At 56.3% G+C, this 27,888-nt stretch overlaps 2 protein-coding genes across 3 annotated transcripts in view; both read right to left on the reverse strand.

Moving 5' to 3' along the window:
* The window catches only part of GPR153 (G protein-coupled receptor 153), a 12,458-nt gene extending 10,614 nt beyond the window's left edge, over positions 1–1,844 (reverse strand). Inside the window, exon 1 of the mRNA XM_003793226.3 lies at positions 1,668–1,844. Within this exon, the coding sequence (XP_003793274.2) occupies positions 1,668–1,674 (7 nt within the window). The 5' untranslated portion in view covers positions 1,675–1,844. The remainder of the gene's footprint in view (positions 1–1,667) is intronic.
* Positions 1,845–5,227: 3,383 nt separating this feature from the next.
* Positions 5,228–27,888, reverse strand: part of ACOT7 (acyl-CoA thioesterase 7) — an 89,807-nt gene continuing 67,146 nt past the window's right edge. For both annotated transcript variants that reach the window (XM_003793227.3, XM_023515201.1), the window contains exons 8-9: positions 20,415–20,599; positions 5,228–5,643 (exon numbers count right to left, since the gene is read on the reverse strand). In XM_003793227.3, the coding sequence (XP_003793275.1) occupies positions 5,545–5,643; positions 20,415–20,599 (284 nt within the window). In that variant the 3' untranslated portion in view covers positions 5,228–5,544. The remainder of the gene's footprint in view (positions 5,644–20,414; positions 20,600–27,888) is intronic.

Consider the following 27,888-nt stretch of genomic DNA (forward strand, 5'->3'; position numbering starts at 1 on the left):
TTGTTGTTTTGGCGGGTCCGGGCTGGGGATTCAAACCCGCTACCTTAGGTGTACGTGGCTGGCGCCTTAGCCGGTTGAGCTATAGGTGCCGAGCCAAAGACCTAGACTTTCAACCTAAAATATTTGTCAGCGGGGCATTTTATTTTATTTTATTTTATTTTTGAGACAGAGCCGCAAGCTATTCCCCTGGGTAGAGTGCTATGGCATCACAGCTCACAGCAACCTCCAACTCCTGGGCTCAAGCGAGTCTCCTGCCTCTGTCTCCCAAGTAGCTGGGACTACAGGCACCCACCACAACGCCTGGCTATTTTTTGGATGCAGCGGTCATTGTTGTTTGGCGGCCCCGGGCTGGATTCGAACCCACCAACTTAGGTGTATGTGGCTGGCGCCTTAGCCACTTGAGCCACAGGCGCTGAGCCAACAGGGCATTTTCTGTTTTTTGTCCCTAGTCCTTCTGTCACCACACTACAGAGGGGAACACTGAGACTCAATGCTCACTGGCCACACAGAGAGGAAAGTGTCAGAGCTGGGTTTGGGGCCCAGCACTCCTGAGTACTGTGGTCCAGGATAGGGGAGGAATGTCCCTCAGGGTGATCGTGGTAGTGGATGCCAGGTCTTCAAGTGCAGAGTGACAGAGTGTGTGAGAATAAGGTGTCCCCCTGCTTGGGACCCACCGATCACACACCCAGATGGAGCAGCGGCCACTAGGTGCCAGACGCCAGATTGGGCTCCCACCATTGTGCTCTGTACCCAGGGTGTCGCTGTCTCCTGCTGGAAAGTTTCTCCCACATCAAACTCAAAGCATCCTGCAGCATTTCAGGATGGGGCTTCTCGCCTCCCCTCCCAGAAGCCGGACCTATTGTAGGGCAGACTGCTGCTGCGACTGGCCTGAGACCCACCCTAACCACGAAGGCTCGCTCCACAGGGTCTGGGGGCGGGGCCTAGGCGTGACGTCAAGTCTCCGGGCCAATGAGGCCGTGCGGCCCCGTGGCTCTATTGCGCAACAAAGAGAACCCAGAACTTGAAAGGATTCCCCGGGCTCCGGCTGCGCCCGCCGGCTCGCGCGGTCCAACGCCCCGGGCTTCCGTCCCCACGCAGGTTTCTGTCCGCGCTGTCGCCGGTCCTGCAGGGCCCGGCCTGGCCGCCGCCCAGGGCGGGACGCGCGAACGCTGGGCCTCCGCATCTCCGGCACGCCCCCCCCCGCTCACCCCCACCCCTGAGGTCCCGACCCCCTGGGGCTCCAGTGTTTCCCCCGCTTCTGTCCCTAACCTGCGCGCTCACGCCCGCGAATCCCCCGTGGGTCCTCCTAGTCCTGGCCAACCCCGAAGGCGCGTGCGAGCGACAGCCTGGGGAGCCAGATGCTGTCGAGATTGCGGCCCCCCCTGCGCCTTCCAAGTTGTGCTGGGGAGGGGCAGGCCCGGGACCCCTAGATCCGCCCCCCTCTGCGCCCCCGGGGGCGGTGTTGCCAGGCCTGGAGGCAGGGGGGTGGACAGAGGGAGGAGCTGGCCCGGGGGTAAGTTACCCTGAAGGTCCCTAAGCGGGAGGTGGGGGGGATGCCAGCCCTAAGCAGTGCTGGCGGCCTCTAGGACAGTCCCCTCCCTACCTGTCCTCCCTCCGGGGTCCTCCCCCACCCCCGGCTGCCCCTAGACCAGGGCGGTGGCGCTCACCCTGCATTCGGGCGCCCGGGGATCCTGTTCGCGGCTGCCGCCTCCGGCTCCGGCTGCAGCTGGGGTTGCGGTTCAGGCTCCCGCGACCCCCGGCCGAGCGCGGGCCGCCGAGGGCCGCGGGGATGGCTGGCGGCAGAGCGGCCCGCGAGCCAGGGCGTGCTGGCGGCCGCCACCGGTGGCCGGCGCGCTCCGCTGGGCACGGCTCGGCCCTGCTGTCCCTCCCTCCCCTCGGCGCGGCCCCGCCGCCCCTCCTTCCTCCTCTCCCTCCTCCCAGCCTTCCTTCCCTCCCTAGGCGCCTCTGCCGCCGCTCTCCGCTCCCGCGGCTCGGTTGGCTCCGCACGGCTGGCTGCTCCCCGGCGGCCGGGGGCGGGGGGCGGGCAGGGCGCATGCCTCCACCCGCGCCTCTGCCCCGCCCCCGCCCGCTCGGAGGCCCGCAGCCGCGTCCGTCGGTCAGTCCGCTAGTCTGTCGGTCTGCAGCCCCCTCTACCCTCCTCTGCCACCTCCCACGCCGCGAACCCTAGCTCCCGTCTTGGGTCGGCCCCACTCTGATACCATCTGGGAAAGACCACCTGAGCTCGGGGGGATCGCGGGCCCGAGGGGGCGGGGAGAGGAAGGGACCGAGAGAACCCGGGTCTGGGGTAGGGGCTTCGGAAAGCCATCCCGGAGGAAGCCACATGTAAGGTGAGCGATTGGGGCGAGAGTGGAGAGGGAGCAGGGCCTTTGGACCAGCGTCTTCTAGGAACTGGGCCTCAGTCAGGAGGTGGGGCAGGAGGGGCAAGGCCGGCCAGCTAAGGATTCAAACTTCTGCTTGGGCCTTGGGGTCCATGAGGAAGTGGATCATGGGATGCGCGGTGGTTGCCCCTACCCCACGAGCTCTGAAATGCTCTCTCAGAAGCTCTGACCACACCAGGCAGCTGGGAGAGGCCAGAATCTGCAGCCAGCACCCTGGACCGCCACGTCTCTCCCCCTGGGGCCTCCTCCCCGCCATGTCCATTATACTCATAGAGGCCCAGGCTGTCCCCTGTAGACTGGGGAGACCTTCCAGCCTCTTGATGGGGCGTTTGGGGACCCCTCAAGTCATGAGTGCAGCTGGCATCTTAGCCTCCCTTCAGGGTGGAGGGTCATGCCTGTCTCTTCTAGAAAGTCCCTGACCACAGGCACAGCCAGCTCGAGGCTTCCGGGCGGGCCGCTGGGGCTGCTCAGCCCTTTTTCCACAGCAGGGAAGCATCTCTGATTAGGCAGCCTCTGGTTGGGGGATGGTGGGCACCTAACCAGGATGAGACCCAAACGGCTACCTGGTGTATGTCTGGGCTGGGCAGGGCTGCCCTAAGTATTCCATATCCTGCACCCCCAACTCCCTGAGCAGCTATGAGGAGCCTCAGAGGTGCTTTAGGGTCAGTCCTATGACACAAAAGTAAAGTATAGAGGAAGATTCGACAATAACAGTGTGTGTGTGGGGGGGGGGCTGTGTGGAACACTTTCATGTTCCCTGTGGCTTCTGGGCAGTCAGGGCCCTCAGCACTCCCAGGGTCCCTCATGGACAGGCCAGCTCCCCACCCAGACAGCCCTGGCTATACACAGGCCACCAGCAGTGGGAGGCTGGCACAGGGTGGCTGTAGTCTAGCATGGTATTATTTTTGGACAGTCTTACTCTGTTGCCCCTGGCTAGAATACCTTGGCATCATAGATCACAGCAACCTCGAATTCCTGGGTTCAAGCCATCCTCTTCCTTAGCTTCCATGAGTAGCTGGGACTGCAGGCATACACCACTAGGTCTGGCTAGTTTTTTCTATTTTTTGTTTTTTTTTTAGTAGAGATGGGTGCTCACTCTTGCTCAAGCTGGTCTTGAACTCCTAAGCTCAAGCTGTTCACCTGCCTCAGCCTCCCAGAGTGCTAGGATTACAGGCATGAGCCACCTGCCCAGCCCTAGTGTGGCATTTCTATGGTGAAATGTCTCCAGGTGACAGGCAATTTGGCCATCAACAGTCACCTGCCCTGGGGTCTGTGGCCCCAATCTTCCTCCCCACCAGATCAGCTCACTCACTGTTGCCTGTCCCAGTGCCTCTGTGTCAGTCGGTACCTCTGCCTTGGCCTCAGCTGGCTATGGAGGAGGGTGTCTGGTGCTAATTGCTTCAGGAACTTGGAGTGATAGCTTTTAGGTACCAGGTTTGCTCTAAGGCACATGAATAAGTGCTAAGCCAGGACTGAACTAGGGAGCCTGATGCCTGGGTTCCTCTTCTTATGAAGGATGTAGAGGTTTGGGAGACCTGCCCTCCTTGGTGAGCACCTGGGCTCTGGGATGCATGGCCAGCTTTGGGTTCCAGACCTTGTTTTGACTGGCCTGGGCTGGCCCATCTGCTGCTTCAAGGGGCAGCTGCCTCATTGCCCTGAGCCTAGGGCATCACCTTGGCATGGTCCTGGGTAGATCTGGGGGTGAAGGGGCAGGGTGGGTGGCTGTGGCTTCATGTGGCTGGGCTTGTTCCTTTCTCCTGCTCCCAGGCCGGAAATAACCTCATCAGCTGGGACTGGTGTCTGAGACAGATTCCAAAGCTCTTGGCGGGTGTTTCTGCACATCTGGAGCTGAGTTCTCTCTCCAGGGGCCCAAGGAAGCCTTGTGCAGTGATGCTTCAGCTGTTGGTGGGCTGGTCTTCTCTAAGCAACAGGACAGACGTTTGGGGTTCAGGGATGAGCCTGTTGGAACAGTCTCCCAGATGCCACCTCAGGGTGTGCTTGGTGGAGGGGTCTTGGCCCCTGCAGTGGACTTGGCTGCTAATCTACCCTGACACTGCTGACTAGATGCACGACACTGCTGACTAGATGCACATGTGAACCCAGACACACAGGTGCCTGCACACCACACACACATCTGCAGTGGCAGGTATGTTGCCAGTGACGCCATGCAGCAACACAGACATGCACACAGTTTCACTCCAATAACACCGATGTACACTGTTCCTCTGACCCCCACCCCACCCATCCCAATAACTCCCAGCCACTCTGGGGGAGTTTCCACATCAGGCACAGCGTCCTGGGCTCCAGCTGGAGTGTCTGAGCAGTTTCTGGTGAGGAGCAGCTGAGGCCAGCGTGGGGCTCCCACTTGTCCTCAGGCCAGGCCATGTTGGGTTCTTCCCACAACATGATTATGTTTATGAGAGAACCCCCACAGGCTCAGAGCTGGCACCTGCACAAGCCAGACAGTGGGGAAGTGGTGTGCCTGAGTCTACACCCCCTCAGGGTCCAGGCTGCCTCTGGAGGTCCTGGGAGCAGGGTAGGGGCTCTGGAGCCAGGGCCCTACAGGAAATGGGCATTCTCTCCAGCCAGACATGGATCAGTATGGCTGTACCTGAGGTTCTGAGAATACACAGGAGGGGGTACTGGGAGGGGCAGGGCCCAGGATGGCAGTGAGCTCACAGGAATGGGAATGGAGGGCTAAGGACACACACACACACACACACACACACACACACACACACACACACACGAGAGCACCCACGCCTCCTCATTCCATGCCCAGTGGGAAAGCAGCCCCCCAAGACAAATGACCACCCAAGACGCTTGGGCCCAGCCAAACAGCAGCTTTATTAGTGGTGCTGGATTCTTCACATACCTTACAGTGCACTCGGAAGTATCCCTAGAGCTTCCATGGAATGCTTCCTGCATTCGGGGCAATACTGTGTAGCATTTACACTGGAATGATATAAATAAAGCTTTGGTGTGTAGGTTTTCAGGAGAGAGTATAGGTTAACACTGCGATACGAATACTTCACACAACACCAGCTCTCAATGTGAATTGGGTTTTTGGCCAAGGGGGTAACTTCTAAGTGATAGGACGTTGGGTCTGTTGCCGCAGCTCGAGGCCTGGCAGCAGGAGCGGGGTCTAGGGCTGAGGCTCTGTCTGGCCCTGCCGCTTTGCCTTCATCTGCAGGTACCGCCCTTTGCCTTCTTCAAAGCGCTTCTTCTCGTCCTCAGTCTCAGGCTGTGGATGACAGAAACAGGCAGGTTAGGGACATGGCGGAGTGTTTGCTCCATTCCTAGGAATTCTGGTTTGCCCCAAAGGGAAATAGGGGTGATGCTGTGACCTTGAGAAGGCAAAAGCCCTGAACCAGGAGCAATAGGGCCAGGTTTGTGGAAGGGGAGCCCCATCATCACACCCTAGGCTGTGCAGATGCTCAGGGAGCAGCCCCCTGAATCTGAGGAACTCCCCTTCTCTCTACTGCTTAAGAAATATAGGAGTGGAGCCAACTGACCAGCCTAGATTTGGCCAAGGGCGAGTATTTGCCCAGAATGGTCCCAGCTCATGACTTTTGACCTGCTGGGATTATGAAAGGCACCTCCTTTCACAGAGTGTCCGGGCTTGGCAGCTAAGTCTTGTGGCCCGGGGCAGATGCTGCCCCAGGAGCAGTAATAGGCGGTCACTTCTGAGGCCTCATTTGTCCAATTGCAAAGTTTTGTCTGGTCCTATCCTGGCTGGTAATTCAGGTTTAATGAGCTAATTCCTTTGGATGACATTTCGTTGAGACATTTTGAGGGTGTATGAAAGCCAAAAAAATAGGGCAGTCGCCCTTCATCCACAATGACACTAAACTCCCGCAGCTATTTTTAGGCCTAAGGGTTTTATGGACAAATGGTATATTGGCAAAAGAGAGAACAATCAGCCAGAGGATGTAATGTCAAGTTATACCAAATATTTCCTCCCCTCAGCTTTCTGCAGAAATGTTCTCTAAATATCACCAGGTGTAAACTGTCAAAACCTTGCCGGCCTGGAGCCAATGGAACATTCGGGATTTTAAAGAAACAGGAAGCTGCTCCTTACATTGGTTCAGGTTCCCATTTGAAGAGTCCTCGGTGCCCACAGGAAAAGTGGTAGCTTTTCCAAGACACTTTCTTTTTCTTTCTTTTTTTTTGGCCAGCGCTGGGTTTGAACCCACCACCTCTGGCACATGGGACTGGCACCCTACTCCTTGAGCCACAGGCACCACCCACCAAGACACTTTCTTCAAGAATCCCTCCTGTTGTTCTGGTTTACTCTCTGACTTTTAAAAAAATAAAATTTGAGGCTATACAATTTGACCTGAAACAGCCCAGGGAAAATAAAATGTCTTTTCTCAGTTTCAGCAGCAGTTCTGAGGGTGCAAGACCCCTGGGCTTCCTGGGGGCTGCAGGCTCAGAGCCCAGCCCCTGCTACTGATGGGGCAGGGGCAGGAAGCTATGGTTTAGTGGAAGGCCTCTGTGTACACCAAGGCGGAATGCTCTAGATCCAGGCTTCTCAAACTTTTATGCACATATCAGTCCTGGGAACCTGTAAAGGCAGAGTCTAACCCAGTGGGTCTGGGGGTCAGGGCTTGTATTTTTAACGAGCTCCAGAGTAACCTGATGTTACTGGCCTGCGGACCACCCTTTGTGTGGCAAGGGGGAACATCAGGGGTGGCCAAGAATGCAAGGTTAATGCCAGTAGGATAGGACAGCAGGAGACTTTTCTTCTCCCACCCCTTCCCTAGGGAATTTGCTTGGCGTGTGGGGAGAAAATTAGCAGCTCCCAGCAGAGGAGTTGTGCTTCCCACAGCCTAGCTTACTGAGTGGGTAGAGTAAACCCTATGGCCTGAGTGTGGGGTCCCAGAGCTGGGAAATGAGGAGCGGGGGCCTGGTGGGGCTAGGAGCCGAGTTGTGCTGGCTTTAGAGCAACTGTGGCCCTGGGAGACAGCCCAGGGCTGAGATCAGACAGCCAAAGAAGGGGGCACCAAGGTTCCTCCCAGTCAGCCTGGCCCCTCTGCTGAGGGCTGTAGGAAAAGTGTGTGAGCCAGGCTCAGAAAGGCAGCCAGATGGAGAGGGGAGCCCTCTGCTCAGGCCACTGGAACCAGGTCCTGCCTGATGTGAAGAGACTTCCTGGGAATGTGCAGATGTGGGAGGCTGGCAAGGGACTCGCCCTCAAGTCCCTGGGCCACCAGCCAAGCACTCTCCAGGGGGCCAGGGGAGAGGTGGTAAATGGCTTTGTGGAGTTGACGCCATCACAGATGTCCTGGATGGCCAACAGGAATGGCCTGTCCAAGGCCAGGGACCTGGGGAGGGGCTGAGGAAGGACAGCTGTGCCCAGGACATGGATCCCACTGGGTTTTCCTCCCACACTGGCTGCTCTTCTCCAGAGGGGGCTCATTACTGCTCCAGTGATGTCATCATTACAATGACAGTCCTACGGCAGGTGTGAGGGACTCGGTGGTCTCCGGGCCTCCCTTGGCCTCTATTTCCTCGACTCTAGTGGGAAATGAATCCTTTTTGGTGGTCTGTGCCCAGATAGGTTTGCAACCTGCACATTAAACAGCCTCTTACAATAAGCAATGCACACTGGAATCAAGGTCTGGAGATCCCAGAGTAAAATCAATCTGTTTAGCTTTATTAAATTCAGGCATTTCCAAACTGGGTCAGGCAGGGACCCCTTTTCCTAAGGAACCCCGCTACCATCGTGGGGTTGGCTGAAAGGCAACTGGTACCCATATTCTGCCAAAACCATGCCACATGTGCCCTCACAGCTGGCCTTGCCACCCTTGGACGGAACTCTGCTGGCCTCCAGAAGGGGCCACACTGCACATCCTTCCTGCAAGGACCTTTCTGTTCTGCCCAGAAACTGGCCTGGCTTCCTCTGGGGCCAGCATGGGAGGGTGGCCAGAGGATTTGAATCCAGGCTCACCACTTACTGGTCCTGTGGCCTCACACAATTCACATATATTCTGTGACACAGGCCAATGCCCACTTCACAGGGTGGTTATGACCAGATTCCTCCCAGGAGCCAAGGTTCAACCTTAGTCATTAAAAAACAACACAGATGGTGAAAGAATCTGGTCACAAAGAAACACCTATTACAGGAATGTCCAGAAAGGGGATTTGCAGTTGCCAGGGTCTGTGGGGGTTGAGGGCACTGGTGATGCCTAAGGGGTGATAAGATTTGCTAACACTGACTGTGGTGACAGATGCCCAAGTCTGTGAATCTTCTGAAAACTGCTCAATTGTATTCTTTAAATGGGTGAACAGCACAGTACATCATATCGCAATAAATTTGTTGGACAACAAAACTGCCACAGAGGTGTGACCTCTCTTTGTGGTTTACAGAAAGGGAAAGGTTTGGTTGGTGGGTGCCCTCCTAAATCCTGGTGCAGGTGCACAGAGAGGTAGTAGGAAACACTCTCTGGTTAAAACCAGGCACTCTCTTTGCTCCAGTGACCAGGCCCTGACTTGTTCAGCCCACACATGTGGGGGGAGCACCCCCACATGCTGCTGCACACTGGGCACCCATCCTGACAGTCCAGCTGACGATACACAGAAGGTACCCAGGCTTGTCTACCGCTAGCAACAGCTGTCACCTCCCCATCTGGTTAGACCCTAGGGGACTGGCAGAGGGCAGTGATCATCAGAGAGAGTTCCTTATCACCCTGTCCCTCAGCAGTTTGCTCATCTGTAGAATGGGGAGAAGAGTCCATCCTCCCAGGTTTGTGGAGGTGAGTAGCAGGTGAGGCCCCAGCCAGTGTCCCAGTGGGATGGCCTCAGTGGATGGTGGCTGCCATGAGCAGCAAATGACCCATATAGGGGTAGAGGGGTCAGCAGCATGACCTTCCAGGTCTCTTCTGGTTGAATGCCTGTGCCACTCAAATACACATGCTGAAATCCCGGCCACCAAGGCACCTGGAGGTGAACAGGTCATGGTGGTGAAACCCTCCTAAAGGGGATCAGTGCCCTTAGGAAGGAGGCAGAGAGACCCTTCGCCCCTCCCACCAAGTGAGGACACAATGAGAAGACATCATCTATAAAACAAGAAGGCCCCTCACTAGATACCACACATCACCACCTTGGTCTTGGACTTCCTAGCCGCCAGAACTATGAGAAGTAAGTTTCTGTTTATAAACCTTCTGGTTTGAGGCACTTTGTGATCACAGTGTGAATGGTCTCAGAAGCCTTCTCACTCCAGGATCCAGGAGGCTGGGATTCCTGAGAATCTTCTAGCCCAACAGGAATGACCTGTGAACTGTGCAGGAGCCTGACCCAGGGGCCTGTTGTTGGCCCTGTGGCAGTTGTGAAGAGGAAGACTGAGTTTCCCTCTGGGCCTCTGCAGGGTAAAGGGCTGCCCAGGTCCACTTTCTGGCCATCAGGCCACTGTAAGAATAGGCCGGCTCGGCGCCTATAGCTCAACCGGCTAAGGCGCCAGCCACGTACACCTAAGGTGGCGGGTTCGAATCCCCAGCCCAGACCCGCCAAACAACAATGACGGCTGCAACCAAAAAATAGCCGGGCGTTGTGGCGGGCGCCTATGGTCCCAGCTACTTGGGAGGCAGAGGCAGGAGACTCGCTTGAGCCCAAGAGTTGGAGGTTGCTGTGAGCTGTAATGCCACGGCACTCTACCCAGGGGGACAGCTTGAGGCTCTGTCTCAAAAAAAAAAAAAAAAAAAAAAAAGAGGCCAAGGACACATTTGACAGAGACGCTGTCTGGTAAGATGCACAGTGAAACAGTCAGAGGCCACCATGTGACGACTAGAATTTGTTTGCAAGTCAGTGGGCAGGCGGAGGTGGTCAGGGCTACAGGTAAGTGAGAGTAAGCTCTGAGTTGATAACTACCTAGGAATCATCCTCTTTGTTTTGCGTATATTTGAACTTTTCCATGATTAAAAAGCAAGAAAAGGAAAAACCCAAGTAGACCTGTGAAGGCAGCTGCAGATTCAGGAAATCCAGCCCCTCTGCCCTTCCCAGGGCACAAATGATCTCCAGGGAGGGGGCTGTGGGCAGTGCTGAAGGACTGTGTGCAGTGCCCATTTTGGATAGGCTGCAGCACAGGGGCGATCTGAACACCCTCCAACCCGAGGCTGTCCTAAGGGCTAATCCAGAACAATACTTAAGATCGCATAAGTGTGAGCTAGGATCCAGGCCCCAAACACACAGCTTGGCCCTGCCCACAGGGTGACCTGCAAAACAGCTGAGAACCTCTGGGGCGTGGGACAGCCCTAACTCCTGCCAAGCCACTCCTGGCACTGGAGTCACGAATCTCTTACCAACCTGGTGCTGAGGCTAAATATGGCTTCAGTGATACATGCAGTTGCCCACAGCTCTCGACCCTCTGCCAGAAACATGACCTTGGCCCTCTACTGCCCCAGTGAGCTGTCCACAGCACCCAAGCACGCCGAGTACTGACCAACCCCAGGCCTGCAGGAAGCGTCCCAGGGCAGAGCCTTCCCCCACCCTCCCAGGAGCTGTGCACTCAGGGTAAACTAGGGCTGGACTAGGGCAATGAGGGGACCTTTGCTGGGCAACCAGCTGTCAGTGAGTGGCGGGCATCAAGCCAGTCCCCCTCTACTCGGGCCCCACTCCAAGCATGTTAGAGTTGTCACAGCAAACCAAGACGCAGCACCAAGATTGTTAGTGGTTCCTCTTGCCACGAGGAAGTAAAGCACAGAGGTTGAGTGACTTGACCCAAGTATAGATAAGATAAGCAGTGCTTTAGCAGCACCCCAGGTCACTCTGCTGAGAAGCTTTCAGGGGGACCCCCTAGCAGGAAAGGGGGAAAGCAGTGACCTCCAGGGTCTCCATGGTGTATGGGAAAGGAGACCCTCCAGGGAGGACCCTGCAACCCACCTGGACCCAGAGCTGCTTAGCTGCTGAGGAGGGAACAGGTGGGGCCGTCCAGCCACCAGGTGCTGAGAACCCTCCTTCCCTGCCATGCAGCCTGCTGGAGCCTGGGGCAGCTACAGGAGCTCTAGGGGAGAACAAAGACCATGTCTTCCATTTGGCCTAGGCTCCAGCCCACATGGCTCCCCACATGGCTACTGGGAGCAATGAGGGGAATGTGTGGCTGCCAGGGCCCAGGTTTACTATGACCATGCCTGGCACCAGAACGTCCTCCGGATCTCTAGGGACACCAACAAGGATGCTGTCACCCTGTACTTCCTCCCCAAGGAAACAAAGTAGCCTCCTTTGTAAGAACAGCAGCATGAACGTGAGGTGCCAGGACACATGTCACAAGGGGTGCCGGTAGGTAGGTGTACCTGTGGCAACACAGCCTAGGAACTTGCTCAGGAGCAAGCAAGCCTGGAACTCGTCCAGGGTGCTGTCCCCCACCATACTATCTCAGACAAGTACATGAAAGGCTCTGGACGTTTCTCCCACCTGGTCAGTTACGTGTGATGCCAAAGGGCACAGGCTGAAGTGTGGGTCATTCTAGTGGCCAACTCGGGGTGGAGAGAGAGGTTGGCGGCTAACCCTGGCTCATGGCTACTCTGATGTTTCATGTTCACAGTGAGCGCGTCAGCTGGTATCTGCCCCCAGACAGGGCTCATGCCACCTGCTGACAATGTGCGGGATTGGCCAAGACACCGTAAGAACTTGGGAGGAAGGAGCCAGTTGACTGATGGCCCATCTACCCTTCTCCTGTCCCTGGGGATGGTGCCTTTGAGGGGACGTTCTGGGCTCTCAGAGTCCTGTTCTGCCCCTTTAGCCTCAACTTCATACCAAGCACCCACCCTATTGCTGCTGCCACCCAAAGACACAACAGATAGCCTTTTTCCTCTGTTCCCAGGAGGGGTGTCCGTCCAGGTAGAAGTTTATAGAGAAGAGTCAAGGGTAGGGGAGTGCCAGGCAGCCAAGGACACCTGGGGAGCCGGGACAGAGCAGAGACAGCAGGGCAACTTCTCTACACAATGGCAGGCTCACTGGGGTGGGGGGACATTCTGCCTCCCGGGTCCTGAACTCTGATGAACAGCTCTCTAACCGAGTGACGAAGGGGCTGCCACGTCCCTGATGGGTGCGGAGCTGACGGAAGGAGACAGATGGCTCCCCACCCACGACCCAACTGCCTCCTCGCCTCCTTGCAGCCGTCTCCCTCCAGCAGGCAAAGTAAATAAATACATAAGTTGTTGGCTGCTGCTGTTTTTCATGGAGGAGTCGGGGTGGGGGAGGAAAGAGCCCCTCCAGAGAAGTCAGTGTTCCTTCCAGGGACCTGCAGCTGCTGGCGCGGGAGGGGCTGTGAGCCAGGAACACCCACTTGGGCCTGGGGCAGGCGCCTTCCAAGCCTCAGGGGGATAGCATGCCCATGCCAGGGAGAAAGAAGAGGTGACAGAGGGTATCATGGGCACCTTGTGGCTGCCAGCCCTGTGGAAGGGGTGGCGAGGAGCAGGACTTTGGGCCCATGGATCCAGCTGTATGGCCTTGGATGTGCTGCCCGCCTTCCCAGGTCCCCCCACTCCCAGCAAGTGCTTCCTGCAGTGCTTGGCAGCTCCCACATCGTGTGTCCATGTATATGCATGTACATGCATGTGTGTCTTTGCGGGGACTGTCCTTACAATGACCTCAGAGGCCAAGTAGACTCCTGGAGCCTGGTGGCGGCTCCAGGGACACACCCTACTGCTGTGCCTCTGCCCATCAAGGCACTGCCCTGGGGAGAGGACCAGATGTCTTGGGGTCACTCTAAGCCAGCAGGGCCTCTTTGGACACAGTGAGGGGCTGCAGGGCAGCAGGTGGCTAGTGTTCTCACTCCTGGGTGCCGAGCCCTTTGCTCCCTTCTGCCTGGAGGCTGTGGGTCTGGGCCTGGGGCTGCGTCCCTCCCTCCCTCCAGTGCTTCCTGCCAAGTGCTGCCTTCTGGGCTCTCTTCCACTGCAGGGGGAGCCTGTGGCTTTCAGAGTCTAGTACTGCAAACCAAATGTTTTCCATTTTGCATTTTCTATGCTTTGAGAACACACATTTGGAACGTGGCATGGAGGACAAGTGACTAAGCTCCACCCCTGGTAAAATCAATAGCTTGTCCTTTTTGTAATTAATGGGCGCCTGGTGCAAAAAGGGTTGCCAGTGGTGATAAAACAACTTCCTGTAAGCCTGAGGGACACAGATCTTCTTAATTGGAAAGCCACGTGGTGTGCCCTCTCCCACGTAATGCCAGACTAGAGGAGTCTTGGGACAATCGCAAAAGCAATTAAAAGGTCTTCTGATTACTTGGGACGCTCAGTATGGTCTGGGGAGGGGCACCGGTGGGAAGAGGCCTGGTGGGCCGGGCAAGGGTGAGCTCAGCACCAGGACCCACTTCCCCACAACCAGCCGAGTCCCCACGGAACAGCTCCACTGGGAGACCCAGGCCTCAGCAGGCCCGTCCACTGAGGCCTGCTCCCAGGAGCCGCAGGCCTGGGTTGATTAATTCTGCTGTACCCACTGGGACTCACTGCACAGCAGGAAGCAGCTAGAAGGCTTAAATCAGGTCCTTGCCAGGGGGGTCCCCTCCCGGGCAGCACTGGCTCAGACCCTGAAGGAACTGCTCCTGCCTATGGCCAAAAAATCCCCCTGTGTGAAGGCCAGTAGGAGGCTGCTGCAGAGGCAGGGACAGCAGTGGCCACAAAGGGGGAAGCAGGCTCAGGGGGCTCCCTCCCTGGCTGGTGGGCCTCCCAGCGCCCCTCTCATGGGCACAGGGCTCCTCAGCCCCTGGGGGCCCTGCTCCAGCCCTGCTCCGTGGGGACATGGCTGTCTCTAACAACCACAATATAGATGGTAACTGCCACAGCTGCCACTTGCCGAGCGTCACCACCAGCTAGGCCTGGGCCAGAGCGGCATCCTCACTGCATGCCTCTGCCCTGTGTGTGCTAACTCTGTGTCTCCAAAGAGTCCTTCCTGCCCTGTCCTGCCCTGGCAGAGTGCCTGGGTCACAGTAGGGGCCCAGGAGGCATTTGTTGAATGAATAATGAATGCATGACTGAGCAATCAAACAAATGTAGATCAAACAAGCAATTCTCACTGTCACCCAGTTAGAGTGAGTGCCCTGACGTCAGCCTAACTCACAGCAACCTGACTCCTGGGCCCAAGCGATCTTCCTGCCTCAGCCTCCTGAGTAGCTGGGACTACAAGCCCCCACCAGGATATCCAGCTAGTTTTTTATTTTTACTAAAAATAGCGTCTCACTCTTGCTCAGGCTGGTCTCCTGAGCTTGAGGGATCCACCCACCTTGGCCTCACAGAGTGCTAGGATTAGAGGCATGAGCTGCTAGCCAGCCAAGTTTTAATTCTAAATTGGTGTGGTCTTTAAACCTAAAGATTCAAATTTGTGGGTTTTTTGCTCAATGAACACTGGTATCATCTGTCCCCAACCAATTCTAAAGGGCTCAGACCATCTCAAACTTCCAAATGCTGCGATGTATTTTCACTGTTACAAAGGGGTCGTGACCCACAGGTTGAGAACTGCTGATCTAAGTGCTGAACAGGAGCTGGTAGGGGCGAGCATACCTAGGTTTAGACATACGGGCACCACCCCGCCCAGCAGTACCAAGTCTCCTATTGGCCATGACGGGTGCAGATGCTATTTCTTCCCTGTACTTTTGTACCTTTGAGCGCAGGGCTCAGAAGTGTGTCTGGCCTAAAAGGGCCTTGGCCAGGGCCCTCCATCACCTTGTGGAGAAAGCACTGATCCAGGTGCACCAGGCATGAGCGCGCCCCAAGGACCAGCCTCTCAGTCCTGTGGCTCAGCCCTGGTCTGGGCCCAGTGACTTGTCCAGGCCCCCACCCCTGCCAACTCACCTTTCAAGGCAGCCCTGAGTCTAGCTGGGGTGTCCTCTCTTCCCACCGCACCCTCTCCTGCTCAGCCACCCTCCCACGGGGCTGGCAATACTCACGCTGGGGATAGACAGGCTCCTTGGGCCTGGCCCCGAACAGACCCCTCTGTAAACCTCTGGGGTGGGAAGAACGTGAGCAGGATTCCACCCTCTGCAGCTGGCTGGGCCAAGGCCGCATCTAGAGAGTGGCCTACCAGGGCTGCAAAGCAGCAAGTACACGGCTGTCTGAACACAGCAGATCTTCAAAAGATATCTGTGGGATGGAACATTCAAAGACAGGTGGAGGAAGAATCTGGGCGCGGGTAGAGAGGAGAGAGTAGGCTCATAGGGGAGGCCGAGTCTTCCCACATCCCTGGTTCTAGAGGACACAGGACTCAGGGGCCGTTGGAAGTTCCCGATCACTAACCAATCAGGCGACAGCAGCAGGTGAGGAGTCTGGCCTTTTCCTGTCACAAGACAGACTCCCTGCGAAACACATCCAAAGGGAAAAGAGAGCATGACACTGGATCAGGAAGTGTCAGGACCGTCCTAGTCTGAGTCACTTCCATGGGCTGGCAACAAGGTGGGGGCGGAGGGGGTGGAGGGGGCAGAGGGGGCGGGGCTTCCCTCACTAACGGCTGAAGAGGCATGAAGCTCCCTGGGCCCTTCTAGGAACTAACATTCTGCGCTCCAGTAATAGTGAATTTCCTAAATTAAACAATTAAAAGATTATTCCAAAAGTTTAACCTTGGCTAAACAAAAGAAGAGAGCAGATTGAAGTGCTCACCCTGCGGGGCAGCGTCATCCCACCTGGGGCAAGATCTCAGACACAAAGTGCCTTGCCCCTGACAAAGGCCCCTGCACTGGGGGAGGGCTGAGGGGAGGACCTTCCTTCCCCATCCTGGGGCCTGGCTAGGCCATAGGAAGCAGACCTCCCCTCCCCCCAGTCCCGCCCTGGTCAGGAGAAGTGGCCACCTCTGCTGCTGCTGCTTTTGCCATGGGTCTAGTGGGCAGGAAACTGGTCCCCCCACAAAAGGTTCCTCAGCACACAGGAGCAGGGGCCTCTAATGAGACTGTCACTCAAACAGCACAGAGAGGGACTCCAGGGAGTGCCAGCTGCCTGGAATGGCTTAGGCCAGCCCTGACCAAGAGGTGCCTCTGCCGTGGCCTGCAGCCCCCATCAGCCCAAAGCCCAAAGCTGGGGTTCTGAGCACTTCACGACAGGCTCTACAAGGCTGGGAATAGGCTCTTTGGTGGACGTCATCCAGACACCCGGACATAAGCTATCCTCCCATCCTCACACCTGTGACAGAACAACAGCTGAGGCCAGGAGGCAGAGGGAGGACAAGGTCTTGAAGCACTGTGTTCCAGAACCTTCTAAAAGCTGTGTAGGTCTGTGCTAAAGCCACACCAGGTGGTGACCTCAGGTGAGACACAGAAAGAAAAGGTAAAGATGGCTGCAGAGGCTTTGGTCTCTTCCTCTCTCCCGTCTCAATCCAGAAAACATTCTTAGGGAGGCCTCAAGGACTGAGGTCAGGAAATGGGGGCCTGGGAGCACCTGCCGGGACTCTCCATGGTGGGGGCCGCTGCTCTGCTGTCAGAGCCCCCAGCTTGGGTTATCTGGGAGCAAAGCAAACTGAACCTCCTCACAAAGACCCCGCCCATGGACGTGGCCATGCAGCCATGGGGAAACACCCATCTTCCAAATGCCAGGGAAGCCTTGTACTAAAGCACTCATTCAAAACCTTTGCTGGGCTTGGCGCTTGTAGCTCAGCGGCTAGGGCTCCAGCCACATACACCAGAGATGGTAGGTTCGAATCCAGACCGGGCCTGCCAAACAACAGTGACAACTACAATCAAAAAATAGCCGGGTGCTGTGGAGGGAGCCTGTAGTTCCAGCTACTTGGGAGGCTGAGGCAAGAGAATTGTTTAAGTCCAAGAGTCAGCACTATACTGAGGGCGATAAAGTGAGACTCTGTCTCAAAAACAACAAACAAAAAAAACAACAAACAAAAACTCAACTGACATTGGCAGGGTACCTGGACTATCACCAGCTTCTCCCTCATCAGGTTCCTGGGCCAGCCCTCCCCACCTGCCCTGTCCACATATATGCTCCTCACACCCAGGCTGGGCCACAAGTTCTCCAAGTTCTCTCCCTGGGCCCTGGGGCACAGTGCTTACAACTGTGACAGTTAGGGACCCGAGCAGCACACATGAGCTAGGGCAAGAGCTGGGTTCTCATACACCTGCAGACCCAAAGGCTCCCCACCCCCACAGGAGACATCCCCATGTCTCCTATCTCTCCCCCACAGGCCACTTTTCTAGCCCCTTCAGGCTGTCTGGAGCTTAGCCCCCACCCTTGAGGTCAGGGGGCACTGCCATAGAGCGGAGGCCTCTTCCCGTCACTAGCCTGGAAAGTGTGGCAGCCCCCCGCAGCATCAAATATTCATTAAGAAGCCACTCCAAACACAGAGGCTGCTTTCGCTGTCCGTGGCCCCGGGGACTTGAGCTAAAAATAGACAGGAGGTTGAAGAAGAGCCCACAGTGTGGACAGGGGAGGCAAGCTGAGAGCAGGCGGAGGGGTCCACCTGGCACATCTGGAGGGGCCGTGTGCCTGTCACATTCACTGCATGGCACATGTGTGCCCTGAGGCCTGGCCTGTGCTCATGTGTGTGGTCCCCAAGGGATAGCTCGCTCAAATCCCTCTGGGGGCCTGCCCTGCTCTCTGCCCCAGAGGCTATTTTTATGGATATCGGTGAGCCACAGGATGGCTCAGTGAAGACTCAAAGACTGTCTGGAATAGGCCCCACACTGAAGGACTGGTCACCACTCCCTCCATTTTAGCACACACCTGACTCACCCCTGCAGCCCTCTCCCCTGGAGCTAGCCTGGCTCCTACACCCTGAGCCCCCACGTACTGGCTCCATGAAAGTCACAAGTCTGGCCCCAAAAGCCTCCTTGACCACAGGCCACTCTTGATATGACACGGGACCCTTTTCCCAGAGCCCCTCAGATCACCAGCCCCTCAGTGTTGTGGCAGTGTTGTGGTGTTGGTCCCCTGAGCCGCTGAGTGTCGGGGCAGGTATGGGGCATCTGTACCCTCCCTCACCCCCGCCTCCTCGTGGGCACCAGAGGCTGCCAGACATTGTTAAACACGTCCAAAGTGCCGACCTCCCAGTGGGAGCCTTACAACTCCGAGGCAGCTGGCATTGTCGGTCTCGCCGGAGCACCCCATCCCTTTGCACTGACACCTTTTCAAAGTGTAGATCCCTGGAACTCCCTCGATCTTACACCATTTAAATGGCATCTAGCGCTCTGGGAGGCCAAGGCAGGAGGATCCCTTGAGCTCCAGAGTTCAAGATCAGCCTGAGCAAGAGCGAGACCCTGTCTCTACTAAACGTAGAAAAATTAGGCAGGTGTTGTGGCGGGTGCCTGTAGTCCCAGTTCAGGAGGCTGAGGCAGGAGGATCCCTTGAGCCCAGGAGTTTGAGGTTGCAGTGAGCAATGATGAAGTCCCCACTGGGGTGACAGAGGGAGACCTTGTCTCAAAAAAAAAAAAAAAGGCACCTCACCCCCAGCACACTCTGATTCCCTGCCCCTACTTCCAGCAACGTCTAACACCCTCTCTTTTTACATCTAACACCCTCCCTCTGGGAGGGTAGGAGTTACAATGAGGAGGTGCCAGGGAAGAGAAGGTGGACAGGGGGCAGGTACCCACAGCCCTCCAACCCTTACCTAACCCATGTGGCATGTACAGTGGCCACCACCCCTGTGCGGATGTGGAACCTGAGGCACACAGAGGAAAGTTGACTCCCATCATGCAAGCAGCGAGTTTCAGCTCTAATGAGACCCCCACGGTGGGACCCCTGCTCCCATACCTGTAAGCCCCCGACAGCACGTGGGAGACCCTGGGGCTCTTCAGGGACCTGCAACTGCAGCTCCACCCCACAGAGGCAGCCCTGACCGGCAGGAGAACAGGCGAGCCCTGAACTGCTCACAGACGTCTCCTGAGCCCACCTCAGAGGCTGGGCCCTGGCCTCAGCCAAGAGCTGCCAGCGAGTGGGAAGAGGGGCTCACAGCCCTGCACCGCCACCTCCGGCCCTGCTGGGTGAGTGGGCTTGGAGAGGCTCAGCCTCGACTGAGAAACAAGCCTCCATGAGCAGCTAGGGAACTTCCTCAGCCACAGGAACAAGCAATCAGAGCTGTACTTCCAGCCTCTGAGAGGAAACGAGAGTTGAGCTGCAATATGTTTGTTTGCTACAGAGGGTTTTAGTTCCCGCTCCTCTCCGCAAGGCTGAGCAGCGAATGCTGGCAGATCCTTGTGGGGAGCAGATGCAGGGGACGGCGGGGGCTGCGAGCATTTCTGGAAGCTGGGCCCAGGCGTGTGGGGACAGCACAGGGGCTGCACTGCCTGCTTGGCTGCTTCTACACAGCCCTAGATACCCCAGGAGGGCCCACCCCACCAGGTACCCCACTCCGGGTCCTCTCAGCCCCTACAAGGGCAGGAAGCTCCAACCACAGCCCAGGGTTCTGGATTCCTCTTGGACAGAGGCATCGGGACCAGTGTGAAGGTTGCACAGCCTCTGGGGGTTGGCCTGAACGGGACATCCTTACAGAGACAGGGAAGCTGCCTTCCTGGGCTACACCAACCCTGCACATACATGTCGGGGACCCTTGAGAGCCCATGCCCCAAGTTGGGCACAGACCCACTAACTCTAAATGCATCTGAACTCGGAGGATGTGGACTCGAGGGGAACAACAGCTGGGAGTGAGGGAGGGTGGCCAGACACATCCCTACCCTAGCTGCCCTATACCCCCTGCCCCTCTGCACTCCCAGGGCAACGCCAAGCTTGCAGCCTGAAGTAGAGAAAGACCAAGCACCAAGCAGGACACATAGGCCATGTCCACCTTAAGAGCCCAGCCCTCTGGCTTCCCACCAGGCCCCTGGTCAGGCCATGGAAGCTTGTGGCACAGCCCAGGGCGCCACGCCCAGCTCACAGGGGTCTCATCCTGCCTGCCAGTCCCACTGTGTAGTCCACAGGAACAGGGCCTGAGGGCCTCCCTTCAGGCATTCTATAGCCAAAGTTAACCTGTCCAGGGAATGGCCAGGCCTGGGCCCCGCTCTGACCCCCTGGGACAAGACAGAGGGACTTGCATGAGCACCATCTCTCTGAGCATCCCCAGAGCTCCCGCCCACAGGCACACACTCACCACCAGCTGGGGCACAGGCAGGGACCTGCCCTCTGCGCTCAGGGACACGTAGGTGAAGAAGGCACTGGCAGCCCGGTAGCGCTTCTGTGAGTTGTCCACCACAGGGTCAGCATCCACCAAGACCTCAATTTCCATGGATTTATTGCTTGTGAAGGTCATGCGTCCAGAGATGGTGATGACACAGCCTGCGGAAGGGAGGGCGGGTGTCAGGGCAGCCTCCGCCTGACGGCAGGGCGGGGGAGCAATCAGTGTTGCTGGGACAGCCGGAGATGCTTGGTTAGGGGACACAGACGCTTTACTAACTAACTACTGGGACGTTAAAATGACAAAACACAATGCATCATTAGTAGTCTGTGAACGTTTATCTTTCTACTGAGCAGACATTTATTTTTATCATCTACGCAAAAACTTGAAGAGATCTTGATGGCTGTCAGAACTAGTGCCCTGCCGAGCAGAGGTGGCGGCACCTCTAGGAACGCTACAACTCTGCCCCTGGGGAGGCTCCCAACTGCTTCCCAGCAGCTCTGGCTGTGAGTTGGCCCTGTCCTTCCTTAGGTTAAGGTCAAGTCTGCAACTGGCACTGTCCACTCTCGGGCCTTCCTGGTGCCCTCTAGAGCCACACAGTTCCACACCGTGCTGCTTCCCACCCTCTGAGGCTCCAGCATCTCAGGGCCACTTCCCTTACCCCGTGGTGGGACCCAGTGTGTCAGGCATCCTTCCTGGCCCTGTAAGTCTTGTCCATGGGACCAGAGATTCCTCCTCAGAGCCCCCTCCCTCAACCCTGACCACCCTCCCTATGCCTCCCACTCCCCTTGCAGCATTAGACCCAGAGCTTCTCTTTTGCCCCTCCACCCTCCTGGGCATCGGCTCCCTCCTGCCGCCTACCCTTGTCCTCCTTTCCCTCAACATAATCACCTAATCTCGTGGAGCTCAGATTTCACCTATAAATGGGCAGGAGAGAACCTGTCTTGGGGTAACCATGGGGTGGAAGGAAACAAGCTAAGCACTGAGCTGGTGCTCAGGCGTGGGGGGCTACTCAGTACTGGACCAGCAACACCACCGATGATGTTATAGACTATGAGGCTGCATCAGCCCCTGGGCCCTTCAGGAGAAGGATCCGACCCTGCTGCCTCCCGACATGTTCTGGACCAGCCTCAGAGAAACTCCTGCCTGAGTTGGGCTGCTGAGACCTCCCTTCATGGATGAGTGCTGGCTGCCAGGACTTTCAACACAGCCCCCGAGACCCCCAACATCCCAACTCCACTGATTCAGGCCCCACAAGAGAGGTTTAGAGATTCAGAGAGAGAAAGTGGGTAGCATGGTGACTGTTAGGGGGTGGGGTGAGCAAGCCAGGGGTGGGAGTGGTTATTCCATGTTAAAGAGCATCAAAACATTCCACGCCACATTCAACTTGCAACTTCATACTTACAGGGAGTGGTCAGCTACAGGTGTCATTATGTGAGCTGCAAGGTGCAGTCATGTGCAAAGCATCTGACGGCATCACCAAACACACACCCTGGGAAGAAGGAGGCCACAGGGCCCATCTCCCAGCCAAGGAGCTGGAAGGTCAAACAGATCATCCCTCAGCGTCTCCTTGGCCTCTCTGCCCCCTCTCCAAGACAGAGGCCATAAGGCCAAAAAGCAGGGACAAGCACTTTCCATGAAAGAAAATTCAGCAAGAACCCCCCTAAGGCCAAAGGGCTGAGTGAGGGACCACCAGTCAGTGGGCTGCTGTGAGGACAGTGGACTGCAGCAGACTCCAACAGGAGTGAGCCTACTGTCATTGCCCACAAAGCCCCTCTCAGCTACTATGTGCCACAACAAGATCCTGGCTGCTCACTGGTTAATTTCCGTATTAGAAATCTGCAGAAATGGCTCAGCACCCGTAGCACAGTGGTTACGGTGCCAGCCACGTGCACCAAAGCTGGTGGGTTTGAGCCTGGCCCGGGCCTGCTAACCAACAATGACAACTGCAACAACAACAACAAAATAGCTGGGTGTTGCAGTGGGCACCCGTAGTTCCAGTTACTTGGGAGGCTGAGGCAAGAGAATCACTTAAGCCTAAGAGTTAAGGTTGCTGTGAGCTGTGATGCCATGGTACTCTGCTGAGGGCAACGTAGTGAGACTCTGTCTCCAAAAAATAAAATCTGCAGAAACCTCTAACTTCTATCAACAAATACTTCAAACAATTAGTGAATTGATTCCGTGAGCATTAAACACACAACCAAAGGAGAAACATGGTCCTGGTCCTGGAGAGCCTCTTCCAGTCCGTAATGCAACAGCCACTTCATAAAAGCTGGGTAATTTTCCAGTTACCACCGAAATCTAAACCATTTCACCTTTCTGAGAGCAACATCATTATTCTGAACTGGACACAGGCTGTAACTCTGGCAGAAGAGAACACAGGAAGGTGCTCTGGAGCTGGTTCAGTCACTGACTGGCTGGGCTGGGGACTGACTCTAGAGCCTAGGGTTAGAAGGTGATTCTCAAGCCCCAAAGCTTCCAGGCTCCTGCTGGAGAGGCCACCCATCTACTAGGCCCTGGGTGTGGAAGGCCCATTCCATAGCTAACGCCAGGGTCCTTTGGGAAGGCACGGTGACAAGGCACCATGGGTGGCTGGCTCCCACCTCCAGGGTGCTGTTCTTGTCCTTCCTGGGGAATTCCAGATGTACTTATAGACCAACCTCGCATAAAAATGAAATCTGTCACCTTCAGGAGGAAGCTGCGTGATTTTTAAGGGCACACACAGGAGTTGGGCTCAGCTCACCTTGAGGAGACACTGCCGGCCTCTCTTACTGCAGGGGTACAGCTCTTGCTCAAGGGGCTGTAAAGCTCTGGAAAGGGCCAGGCATGTGGGGGATGCTCGCAGCTTGAACAGTGGCAAGCATGGTGGCGATCGCATGCTGGGCAATGCAGCCATTAGCTTGCCTTGACACCGCTACATGCCTAGACTGTCTATGCTGCTGGCCAAGTTGTGACCAGGTACCTGTGGGTCCTTTCACCAAATGTGGAAGCCAATATAGCCAAACACAAGTCAAGAGCTGAAGACCAGACCAGTGTGTGCACGTGCTCGGGCTGAGTGCTAGCCTGACAGGTGCTGCCACAGCTCACAGCAACTTCAAACTCCACTGCAAGATGCCTGTCTTAGAAACCACCATAGCAAGCAAGTCCCAAGTGGCCAGAGGCAGCCACAAGACTCAGAGAGACCTCCTGATCCTGAAGATCAGCCCAAAGACCACAGTGGAAGTGCTGCCTTGGGGCGTTCCCACAAGGTCACGTGGCAAATGAACCCAGGACCACGGCAGGTGGTTTATTTAAAAGATGGGTGGAGGCTCGGCGCCTATAGCTCAACCGGCTAAGGCGCCAGCCATGTACACCTAAGGTGGCGGGTTCGAATCCCCAGCCCGGACCCGCCAAACAACAATGACGGCTGCAACCAAAAAATAGCCAGGCGTTGTGGCGGGCGCCTGTGGTCCCAGCTACTTGGGAGGCGGAGGCAGGAGACTCGCTTGAGCCCAGGAGCTGGAGGTTGCTGTGAGCTGTAATGCCATGGCACTCTACCCAGGGGGACAGCTTGAGGCTCTGTCTCAAAAAAAAAAAAAAAAAAAAAAAAGATGGGTGGAACCAGTCCAGACCTCTCGCTGAGCTGTGTCAGCAGAGGCCCTGTGGAGTCCAAGACATTCATCATGAAGTGTCTTGTCCTGCAAGGCCAGGTCCTTTGAGGCCTGTAGCAAACACCTGGCAGGGCCTGCTGCCAAAACAAGAGCGGGAGTCCGCGTGTTTCCACACCTGTGCAGGCCGATGGGCCTGGGTTTGAACCCAGGCTTGGCCACTGGGCAGAAGCAAGCCAGAAAGCTGCACAGTGCCTCAGTTTCCCAATCTACAAATCGGCACAAGAGTAGCAGCCTCAGGGGGGGCAGGGCGTGAGGAGGAGAGGCCGTGCGTGTACTTCCTGGATGCACCAGCCCGGGAAGGCAGCTCCACAGGCCTCCCTGGCATTTTGGGAGTCACTTCCTCCAGATCTGTTCATGGCAACTCTGCCCTTGCTCTGTGACTCTATGGCCACAGTTTCTGGTGGGGCTGGAGTTTGCATAACAGAATTTCAGGGAGAAAAGGCACCTCAACCCCAAGGGCTGGACTGGCCTTTGGCCTCTGGACTGACTTACAGAGGATAAAGAAAGTTGCAGGACAGGGCAATCATAGGTGACGTTGAAACTCATCACTCCCATGGTTTTGTCTGCAGCAGACACATTTACACTAGGCAAGGAGTTGCTTCTAACACTGTCCAAATGCCTAAAATGCTATCATGTCAGCAAGGGAGTCTTCATCTTTTCAGCTTATGAAGCCTTAAAAAAAAAAATCTATGTCCTTGCTCCCGGGATCCAGATTAGCGGCTGTGGCAGATGTGACATTGAGCTATGACTGTGTTCTGTGGGAGACCATACCAGTATCCTCATCACGTAAGCCTGGTCTGAGAGGTGTGGACTCAGTTGTGCTCATGGGTACCCCAATTCATAAGGTGCCTCCAGACCCGAGTTCCAGTGTAGACCTTCACTGAGTGGCCGGCTGCGCAGGAAGGCTGGCTGCCTCCTTCCCTCACAGGGGCTCAGCATCTGTAGCTGAAGGGTGTTTATTTCCTCCCACTCTGCCTGGAAACCACCAAGGGCAACTCCTCACTCTCTCCTGGGTTCTCTGCCAGAGTCTAGTCCATTTAAAAAAAAAAAAAAAAAGGTCTACGTCCTGATCTCTGGGACCTATAAACATGTGGTCTTGCACTGCAGACCTGACTAGGTCAAGGGCCTTGAGTGGCAGCACAGGTGGGCTCTTGCGGGAAAGTTGATGTGACTTAGGCTGGAGCTGCTAGAGGCAGGAGCCTGAACAGTCCATCTCTGCCTCGGAATCAGCAGGAAGAAGGGTCCTGGGCTGAGGATGCTGGGAGGGACACAACACAGAGCACCGTCCCCTCGCTCAGGGCTCAACCCCCTTGCCCAGGGGACCCCTAACAACTCCCTCAACACCCACTGCAGCCACTCCACAGCCTAGAGCAGCATCTGACCAGCCCAGGGCGTGCTTCTGCAGCCACGAGGCGCACTCTGGACCCTGGCTTTGGATGCCAGGTGGTGTGCAAATGAGGTCATCAGGGGACGTCAGAACACTGGGCTTAGAGCTCTGGCCCCAGAGCCTGAGTGCTGGGCCTCCCCTCCTGGCTCTGCTGCAGACCAGTCCCATGGCTGTGGGCAGCCTCCTTAACCTCTCAGAACTGCAGTGTCCAGATTGGAAACCAGAATAACAACAGCTCCTGCTTCACTGGGCTGCGTGAGGCGTAAATGATTAGCACAATGCCTGGCACTTGGAGGTGTGTAGTGTTAGTTACAGTTAAATATATCGAGAGCGTGCAGTGGGCTGATTGTAAATTAAAGCCACTTTCTGTTTTTAAATAATTGTTGGGCCTGCCTGGAGTGGCACAACCCTCAAGTGCTGGCAGGTACCCCAGCCCGACTCCCCCGGCAGGCAGACGGGCGTCTCTCCAGGGGCAGCAGTAGCCAGATTTCAGCAGCGTGCTAGGGATTTGGAAAAGAAAACAAAATAATAAAAAATAGCTGTTACCAAGCCTGAGAGGCTGCCAAGTGTTTCAAAGTTGAGGAATGGCTCTGCGTATGCATGCCAGTAAGAGCCCAGGCAATTAACTTTACCAACAGTGAAGTAACTCGGCATTGCTACAGAAAACACCTCAAAGCCCTTTCTAGAAGGTTCCTCATTTTTCACCCTATTAGTGGAGATCATATCTCCACAAGAAAAGGTCAGCTTTAGCTCTTGTTACCTAACGCTGCAAAACCACGTGCATTATGTTAAAGGTGAGTCTCCTCTTTAACTTTTCATAACAACCGTCTTGTTTTAACATCTCAACTGAAGAAAAAAATGGAGCAATTGACGTGTGCATCACAAGCCTTCCTGCCTGTGATGTGCTGGGGTGCCCACCCGCTCTGCCCAGCAGAGGCACAATCCGGTACACGCAGCCTGGCCTGGCCTGGCCCCCACTGTCCCTGGCACCTGCTCTGTCTCTGGCACAGGAGATCCACCTGCTTTTGCTGGGCAAAGAGCCCCAGGAGGCAGGTGGTCTCAGAGTCATTCCTCATTTTTCGATGAGTTGCAGTCTCCTGGATGAAGCTCTCCTTCCCTCGCCTCAACTGCCTGGAGAGAGCCTAACTCAGCAGACACCTGCTGGGACCCTACACGAGCTGAGCAGCGCCAGCTGGCACACGGGTGCCAGAGCACTGCCATGACAGGTGGCAGCCTGTCCTAGAGGACCTGGAATGTCAGGCAGAAAGGCTCAGGCTGAACTTGGCCCATCACGGGCAGCCAGGAGGCTGTGAGCAGAGAAGTGGCAGGTCACCGGCATCTAAAGGCCGTGAGCTTGGCAGCAACACTGAGATGGGCTGGTGAGGGACAAGGGAGTAACAGGCAGGCCTCTGGAGTCTAGCAAGAGCGTGAGGCACCCCAGGGAATCAGCCCGGTAAATGGCGAATTTGCTGTCTGCTATAGCTGCATGTGAGGCCTTGCCCAGGCCTGGAAACTGCCTGGTGTTTTTGAGTGTGGCTGAAATTCCAAGTTATCTTTTGACTAACTCTAGGGCAATGTTTTGATGCTGTAAAGTTGCTGATATACCCTCCTGAATGGACACCCCACCCTAGTGACAGGAAGGCCACACCCCAGGTGCCTGGCACTTGGTCAGTGCTAGACAGAAGCCCATTCTCTGGAGTGGGGTGGGGGTTTTACAGCACGGGCTCCACCAGGCCCTGCACATAAGACCTGGGGCAAAGTTTCAGTGGCCGCCAGCAGCAGCTTCTCTGGCTCTGCTGATGCCACTGCACAAGGTCCCCTGCATGTGTGCAGCACCCCTGCTGGGGCAGCAGGGTCTGAGCCCTGTGTCCTCCTTCACAGTATGGCTGATGCACAAGCTGTGAGGCAAACATGGGGCCAGGGCCCAAAGCGTGGAAGGCCTCAGCAGAATCACATGAGCAAGTCACACAGAGTGGTAAGGCCAACCCACACCCTCCTCACAGCGTTTCCGACACACTCGCCTGTGTATCGTGGAGAACCCAGAGCCAGTGGGGCCTGGGTCTCCCCCAAACTCAGCCAGCCTCTGCCCTCTGCCCGGAGCAGGAGACAGGCCACAGCGCCTGCACTCCCCTGGGAGGGACCAGCAGGCACCACGGCAGAGGGCACGAGCTGGCAGCCGTGCGTGGTGCTGCTCTCAGAAAACAAACAGCAAAGGATGTGTGACTGTCTACAGCCTCCAGGGGACACTGGTGCAGAAACAGGCCAGACTCCACAACTGTTACTTCAGCTTGGCCCCAATTCTTTTATATACAAAACAAAATATCTTCTAAGAAAGTGGCAACAATCTCCTGGTGAGGAGCCAGAATTGTTTCCTGGAAGCTCCAGGCCAAGGCCACGGCCAACACCGGGGGGG

The sequence above is a fragment of the Otolemur garnettii genome, unplaced genomic scaffold (genome assembly GCF_000181295.1).
Source record: "Otolemur garnettii isolate 467f Iridium unplaced genomic scaffold, OtoGar3 scaffold00067, whole genome shotgun sequence".
Lineage (NCBI taxonomy): Eukaryota > Metazoa > Chordata > Mammalia > Primates > Galagidae > Otolemur > Otolemur garnettii.